Here is an 8,450-nt window from a genome sequence, read left to right as displayed (position 1 = left end):
GGCTCCGGGTGGGAGGAGGTGCTTCTCAGTGTCTGGAGTGGCCTTGCCGGAGAGGTATGTTGGGGGTGAAGAAGGGGCTGGACTTTCTATTCTGTCAGTGGGTGGAGACCCAGAGCTTAAAGGTTAAGAGCTCAGGCTTCAGGGCCCAAGCTCTGCTACTGTGACACTGATCAAGTAACTTACCCTCTTTTCCTCAATTTCTGTATTTCATAAAGTGCTTACTCAATTGTGGGTTTTGTCAGTGTAGGAGCAGCAGCGGCTCTGATGGGGCCCCTGTAGGGACAAAGTGAGCTGCAGCAGAAGGGGGTTAGGTGAGTCCTGAGTGTGTTTGCCGGTTACCTTGTCCACCCAAAACCGAGTTAGCAGTGTTAGTGGCTGAAGGCGTGGGCATGTGGCCCCAGACTGCTTCTGTGCTAGGTCTGGAGACCCTGTACACAGATGTGGGAGCGCAGGGGGGGGGCTTCTGAAAGGGCCAGGAATGGGGCTGGGGGGAGTTAGGAAGGCCGGTGCCTAAAGAATAAGGTGCACTGATTTGTTTGTTTAAGGGCCACAGCCTTTCCCTTAAGGATGAGTTAGTACATCATTGTTTTCATTGTTATCACAGTTAATTTTCGCCCAATTTTCAAAGTAGGTGTTCTCTAAAATATTATAGTTTTAAGTAAGAATAACATTAACGGTATTAATTTTGTTTGTGTCAGGACTCCATCCAGTTGGAGGCAAACGTGAGGTCTTATGGGGCTCTTACAGCTCGCGGGTTCTAACTCCCACCCACACGCCTCATCCCGGCCCAGGCTGTGCAAGTCCCGCGTGCGGCGTAACATTTTCTTTGTCCCTTTCTGCTCAAGCGGCTGCGGTCTCTCCAGGAACCAGCGAGGAGGTGTTCACGCCCCGTGGTCTCTGTGAAGCCCTCCTCTTGCCTTTCCCTTGCCCCTGAGACATCGAAACCCCCAAATTCTTAAGACCCAGCCCCAGGGCTTTCTGTAGCAGGTACTAGACTGAGACATCCGTAATGCCCTTGGCCCACGGATCAGCTAGTTTACCTTATTACAGAGAAACGCACTTGGAGGTAGTAAAATGGGCCGGTCCTTGGTGTGAGAAATGGGCGCATGGCACTGCTGTTCTCTCTGCAAAGGCCGGGACTGGAGTCCAGCTAGCCTAGAGGCCCTGGGCTCCGCAGGCATCGGCCTGAAGATTTCAGCCTCCCAGCAGCGCGGGGCTCTGCTAGCCACCTTAAGCCTGGAGAGGAACAACAGGAGCGCCGCTCTAGGTGCCTCCCTCCCCGCAGAGCCTGGGGCGGGGCTCCATGAGACCGCGCATAGCCGGTGGCTCCCCACCTCCTAGCTGTGAATGGGGGCAACCGATGAAGCGTCTCCTCTGCGCACCCCCAGGCGTCTTCGGCTCCCGCCAGCCTCGAAGTCTCCTACCGGCTCTCTTGGTCACTGTGGCCCTGCCCTCGCTGTTTGGCTTCCTCCCTGTTTCCCAAGGCCAGAGATGTCTCCTCTTCCCCTCTTCTTCCTCCTTCTTCCACAAAGCGTTTAGGAAAGCAGGGGCGGAGGTGGTGGAGACCACCAGCCTGGAACTTCAAGTTCAATGGCAAAATCCCTGACCCTCCCCGCAGGCTGGGCGCCAGCAGTTGCTGCCTTTCCCTCCCCATTATTCTGGGGGCGACTGAACTCCTTTGTTGCCCCCTGTCTCCTATTTTGGGGGGCAATTTAGGGGAGGGGAGGGGATAATGGAATTCTTTCCTTCATGTGTCTTCCGACCACCCAGTTCCCCCCACCCCAACGCAGAATTTACGGGTAGCGGAAAGAGGAAGACAGACTGGCATCGGTTCCCCATTGGATGTTTTAAATCTCTCTCCAGGCCCAAGCCAGCGCCTGGGGGGAGGGGCGGGGTGTCCTGCTCTTGGGCAAGAGGCCGAGGGCCGCTCCAGTGCTCTCTCCCCTCTTTCTCGGAGAGAGCGACTGCTCAGGTGGGTGAGAATATAGTATAAATTTTTTTCAAAACAACGAAACCCGCTCCTTTCATCCCCTCCGCAGCAGTTGCTACCGCGCTTTATTGCAAGCTTACGGTAACGAGTTCATTTATTTAATTCGCGATTGTAGCTCTGGGGTTTCTATTAAACAGGACGGGGTGGGGGTAGAGCACAGAGAGTTTTCCCTGAAGGAAACATAATTAAAGTGCAGCACTTAGGACCTCGAATAAAACTTTAATGAAGGGGAGGCGGGGAACTGGAGGTGGGGAGGGAAGTCTGCTTAGGGTTGGGGGAGGGGAGCCGGCGCCGCTCCTGAGAACTGGGGGGATTGATGGGGGCTTTCCCCTGCCGCAGGGGCTGCTTCCGGCCCTGGAACTACTACTACCAGTAGAGCTAGCCTGCGGGAGGGAGACGGGGCAGATTCTCCACCAGCCGCGGCCTCGCGGGGTCCTGGGCCGCCTGAAGCGTTTGCCAGCAGGAGTAAAAGACGTGAAAGATGGAGCCTTAGGTTAGCTCCCCACTTTCTGCTGCCAGAACCTAGATTCAAAGAGCTTCAGAGGTAGCGTCAGCTCACCACTACTCCGCTACTCCGCCTCTGGAGGCCTAATAAAACTCACCTGCTTTGGAATAAAAGTGATTTCGGTCCTCGTGCCCGCGTAGACGCGACCCTCCGCTCCTGTTTCGTTGCTTGCGGAGACTCTCGGCGCGAGGGACGTTTGGCTCCGAGAGAGGGGAAAGGTGTGGAGGGTAGCTCAGAGTAAAATAAAGCCTTTTTACTTTTTATCTCTTAGAGTCCAGTGCTGAGCAGAGATAAAATTAGACCTTGTTGGTAAAAAGGCCCCTGCTTTTTTCTGTAGTATTTGGATGTGCCTCTGCGTTTATTTGTCCATGAAAATGTCTGGATTTACCAATTTGCGACAGTGTTCAAGTTTGTCTGAATAAGCAAAATAATTGTAGCATAAAACGGCCCTTATTTAAAAGCAAATAGCTGCAGGTGGAGTAAATGTGGATACGTGTATTTTGTTGGAATTTAAATACAAATAAGAGATTTCAATGTGGTCGGTCGAGGGTGGGTGGGTATAATTCACTCAGGGCGTAAAATCGATAGTTGTTAAGGGATTCCATAAAAGGGTTTAATACAAAATGAAATTAAATAATTTTGTACAGGTTCCATATAAGTAAATCAGAAAAACAGTAGGGGGTCCGCTGCGAATTGTTATTTTGAGAAAGATAAATATATTACTCCGGTGGAACGAAGACTTGGACGGAGAACATTTGGCGCCGCGCCTTGCTCCGGAGCCCTGACCGCCCTGTTCTTCCACTGGAGAGATGGCTCGGGCCCGCCCTCCTCGCCTTCCTCCTGGGGTCTCTCGGAGGCTGGACCGATACATCTGCTGATGCTCTGGCCGAATTCCAGGCGACACCGGGTCCTGGGGCTCTCACACACAGCCCAGAAAACCCCAACCCCCCAGGCTTGTGGCCCCAGGCGGCGGGAAGCCGGAAGCTAGGTGGGGAATCAAAGCCCAGGGCCCTGTCGGCGGGTTCCTTGAAGTGGCGAGTCTCCGCCGGGAGGGGGCACCCTTGTCTTTTTAATAGTCCGAACACACTGGTGGAATAAATCCGTAAGATTCCAGTTCTTTTGTTTGTCCTGAAATTACTGCAAGCGAAAAATAGAGGAGCCCCGAAACTTTAAGTTCCTGATAGCAGAGTGGAGGAGTTAGAGCCCTGAGAGTCCAGGCCCCGGACCTCCACAGGTCTCTCTCTACCTGGACCATCTCCGGTTAATAGGCGTGACAGCCCCTCCTGTAGCCTTTTTTCCTCGCCCCAAGTGGGGACCCCGCAGCACCATGACGTTCCCCCTCATTTATCTCGCGCGCTCCCCACATGCCCATCTGCGCTGACGTCTGAAGTGGGCGAGGGAAGGGTGTGCTTGCGTTATCCTTGATTGGGTTTGGGTTTATAGAGACTTAGAAGTAAGAACCTGCGATATTAAAAGGTACCCACCCGCATGGGGCTTCGCTTGAAGAACGTGGAAGGCAGAAAGGGACGTCCTCTGAGCTTGGCATGTAGCCGAGGAGCTTAAACTGGACCACAGGGCTTGAAAGGGTTTTTTAAATCACGAAATCCAACTTCTCCACCCCCGCCCCCAGCACTCATACTCTGAAACCCAGGGAGGAAGGTTGATCGTCTTTGGCCTTTTCCCTCAGTCCTGAGCTCTTCTTTGGTAAATAGATTTAGAAGAGTCTGCGTCACTTCCCACCTCATTCTTTCCCGGAGAGGAGCCAGGGCTGGGATCCCACCGACCGCGGGCCATAAACACTCGAATCCCTTGGCTGCGGTGGCGGCGGCGACTGCCCCGGGGTTTCCTGGAGAACTCCGGGAGCCGGCTCCCAAAAGGAAAGGCCGTCGAGATGGTGGCCACGGCGCGCCACCGACTGCTCGACTGCTCGCTGCCTGCCCACTGCTCGGAACTTCGGTGGGGCGGGTTCTCCGGACTCCAGGCCAGTGCTCTCGACAGGAGGGCGCGCGTCTGCAGGGCCTCCCCAGCGTAGGCTGCAGGAAGGCTCGGCACAAACCCGCTGGCTTTGCTGTGCCGCCCACCAGGCACTGGGCCCAATTACACAGCACTGGGAACCCGCATGGAGGAGGAGACCCCCTGCCTCTCAGCGTCCTGGCTCTGCAAACAGCCGGTGGGCACCTGCCCACCCATTTTCCAGAATTCCACACTGTTGGTCTGTCTACATGGACCAGGAAAACAGAGTTGGCGCCACCCGGCCCTCCACCCACCTGGGATTCAGTGTACAAAGTGAAAATTAAACGAAGTCTGCGGCCACCCATGGATGGCCATCTGTGGTTCCCCCACTCTTTGCCCTCCACCAACCACTATTCTTTCCACCACAAAAGGACCTGCTGCATGGCCCAGGCCTACTGCTTGCAAGATCCTATGTTCTCTGGGTGTCAAGGGAAAGCAAATGGGAGAAAATGGGTGATGAATGGGGCCATTTTCTGGTTTTCTCTTCTGCTTAGCTATATCAGGGTGTTTGGGATAGGCCTAAGGGTAGGTAGAGTAGGATACTACTCTGTTTCTGTCCAAGAGGGGCCACGTCTACAAGGCCACAAATATCTATTTCATGTGACTCCCAAATCCCCAACAAACCATGACCTGCTTCAGTCAGAACCACCAGGAACGTTGGAAGACTTGGAGAGTTTGGGCTAGGAAATGAGGAATGGTGAATGATCTAGGCACTTTCTCAAATTCCTTTTCTCTGGAAGCAAGGAGGATTGACTAGGGAGGCCAGTGGCCTCATTTTCACACAACTGCAAAATCTGAGTTAGGTGTGGGGGCCTCGGAGACCAGTGTGTACACCCTGGGAGGGGCATGGAGGAAGAGGCTCCCTCTAGCATTGTCTATCCTGTCCAGCTGTCATCTTAGAAGAATGTTAAATGTGCCTGATAGCCACACAGGGGAATCTGCCTTTCCCCCCTCTCCCCAGTCTTCCTGCTGTTACTGGGATGGGGGGGTATAAACAGAAGGAGGTCTGAGATGAAGTTGCCTTGCCAAGAGATCTCCTTCCAAGTTTATTCAAAATCAGCTGAATTCATGAAAGCGTTTTCTAAAGTGCTCTATAGAGCTCTAGATAGAAAATATGAGGCTAATTATCATGGCAACTACTACTGGTTATTGTGATTATTGCCACTGTCAGGATGAATGATTATGAATGGGACAAGTTCTTTGGGAACACTGGCAGAGTGGGCTGTAACACCAGGCCTTGCTCTCTGGGCACATATGGGGTACCCAGGCCACCCCTGAGCTAACAATCCAGGAGCCAGTGGCCCGGGAAGGGTGTCATTTCGGGGGGCCCCTCATCAGAGTCCTTGGCCCCAGGTTCCTGGTCCCCCAGGACACCACCACTTCCTCCCACTCCCAGCCAGGGAGATCCTTCAAGGGGTAGCGCTGGTCTTGACTTTGGCAAGAACCTTCTTCTCCTTGACCCGGCGGTTCTGAAACCAGATGGTAATCTGGCGCTCAGAAAGGCTGGTGGCCGCTGAGATCTTGCGCCTCTTGTCCTTCGTGATGAACTTGTTAGCCGAGTACTCGCGCTCCAGCTCGCGCAATTGCCCCTTGCTGTAGGGAATGCGCTTCTTGCGGCCGCGACGGAAGGCGCAGCCCTCTGAAGGGTGCTGAGCGCTGGAGTCTGCGCAGCGGAAAAGGGAGGGAGAAACAGGCAAGCTCAGACCCCTGCCTGGCATGTGCCCAAGTGCAGACCTAGGCCCTGCGAGCTCCCGGCTAAGTCATCGTACAGGCGCTCCAAGGTCACCCTACAAGCACACCGTGTGCTCCTGCAACCCCAAAGCACACGGGGATGCCCTGACTTCTAGCTGGTTCTCTGACCACCGCTCAGCCTGGGCTCCTGCAGGCCACCCTCACTCATCACTGCTCTCACACCCATGAGTCTGCAAACACACCCACCACACACACAGCCAGGCCTGTGCTCACATGTATGTCCACCCTGCATGCATTTTCAGACTCTTAACCACCCTTGTAGATTCTACAGGCAAATTCTGCACGAGAGGAAACATGTTTCTGCCCCGACTACCAACACAGGCACACATGCACACATTCACCCACCCCAATGCACACACCTAAGTCATGGATGTAGGAAACCTAAATTTTCCTTTGGAAATTGAAATACTAATCTAAAAAAAGTGACGGCTTGTATTCTCTACAGAACATCCAATACCTCCCTATCCACCTCCCATACCCACCTCCCCCCATTCACTAATTGAGAGTTATTTAGCTTTTGTGTAGAATTAGACTAGGATTTGGCTGGGTAGGGACACCTTGACCCCCACCCAACAGCAAAGAGATCCAAGGCTCTAGACATATTGAAAGGCTGGTCCCAGGGCCTTCTGGGGAAGTGAGGCGAACTTGTAGCCTTCTGGCTTCAGACAGCACCCAGCTCAGGCCCCTCACACTGCCTGGACGCGCCTTCAGAGTCCTGACAACCAACAGAGAAGCACCAAGCTCCCCCTCACCGGCCCCAAGTCGCCTTCCTTCTCCCAGGCAAGTGCCAGAGAGGCCAATAACCCCAGCTGAGAGCCAAGAGGGACCCAGCGTAGTGAAGGTTACCTGCAAATGCTGCCTTCCAGAAGGGACCCGGTGGATTCTGTTCTCCCTGGCAACACATCTGGCTGTTCCAGCCACCGGCGAGGGCCCAGGACTGGTAACTGTCCACGGGCAGCAGGGAGTCATGGCGAGGCTCCCCGGGAGCGCCCAGGGTCTGCACCACTGACACATCCAGGTAACTGGCCATAGGCTGGTATGTTCCCGGGTACCCCGGATAGAAGGCAAACTCAGTGGGGCGGCCAGGATACTCCTCCCCGGCGGCCGCAGCAGTCTCCGCAGGGTATGCAGCCAGTGTGGCCGCCTGGGCACAGGGTTTCAGCGAGCTCCGGGACACTCGGCAGGAGTAGTACCCGCCTCCAAAGTAGCCATAAGGCACAGGAGCTGGAGACGCCCCCTGGGGAACCCCGGGGCACGGATGGCACTGCTTTGGGGGTTCCGCAGAGCCTGGCAGATCCAGGGGGGCATAGTTGACAGCGGGCATCAGCGTAGGCGTCGCTGGGTGGCTGGTCAGCGGGGAGTGGGCGACTAGATTCCGACCGCCTCCCGCCCCCAGCAAGCCTTCCATATCCTTGGCCCCGTCCAAGGTGGCATAATTGCCGAGCTCCATGGGGCCAAGAGACGGCTCATGGGGCGCTGCGGGTGGGAAATATAGGGGGCACCCAGCTCGCTCTCCCCACCCAGGCCGGGGGAATCCAAAGCGTTTTAAATCGCTCCCAGCTCGCTAGGCGCCTGCATTCGCCTAGCTCGGCCGTCCTGACGCAAGAGACGCAGGGCCCGGGCTCGCGCGCTGATTGGCTGAGGCCTGGGGAGAGAAGGTAATAAAATCCTCACGGCAGAAATTGCGAAAATACTTTACCCCAGCTTTTCTCCTTCCTCTCTCTCTCTTTTTCTGTCTCTCTGCCCCCCCCCGTCTGTCTGTCTGTCTGTCTGTCTGTCTCTCTCTCTCATCTTATTTGAAAACAACAGGAGAGAAAAGGGAGGAGGTGTCCTTTTGCTGCTTTCCAGTTTAGAGAGACCCAGTGCCGTGGGGGGGGGGGGGAGCTGTGGTAGGTGGAGAGAGAGTACGAAGAGCCCGGCCCCACCTCTGTCTCCTCCTCTCCCTCCCTGGCTCTCTGTCTCCTGCGCTTTGGCAGGTTTAATGAGAGAATAAAAAGCCCTCCCTATAAAGTGTCCGTCTCGTGGGGGGAAGGGGAGTCGGGGGTGGGGCTGGGAGGCCGCTCCTTGCCTCAAAGGAGAACCCGGGAATGTGCCTAAAAGGAAGCTGGGAAATAGAGGTTAACGGGTGTTTCTGGGAGCCCTTTGCTTTGAGTCCTGGGTACTAGCACCCCAGCTCATTCCAGGTGCCCT

General features: G+C 55.1%; 1 protein-coding gene across 1 annotated transcript; it reads right to left on the bottom strand.

The window, feature by feature from the left end:
* Positions 1–5,917: 5,917 nt before the first annotated feature.
* HOXB13 (homeobox B13) lies at positions 5,918–7,710 on the bottom strand. Its single transcript, XM_012766072.3, has 2 exons — positions 7,107–7,710; positions 5,918–6,171 (listed from the first exon to the last, which is right to left on the bottom strand). Exons 1-2 carry the CDS (start codon positions 7,708–7,710, stop codon positions 5,918–5,920), a joined length of 858 nt encoding a protein of 285 aa, XP_012621526.1.
* Positions 7,711–8,450: the final 740 nt, after the last annotated feature.

This window comes from Microcebus murinus, chromosome 18 (genome assembly GCF_040939455.1).
Source record: "Microcebus murinus isolate Inina chromosome 18, M.murinus_Inina_mat1.0, whole genome shotgun sequence".
Lineage (NCBI taxonomy): Eukaryota > Metazoa > Chordata > Mammalia > Primates > Cheirogaleidae > Microcebus > Microcebus murinus.
Note: the sequence above shows the minus strand (reverse complement) of the source record. Positions and strands in the feature narration are given on the sequence as shown.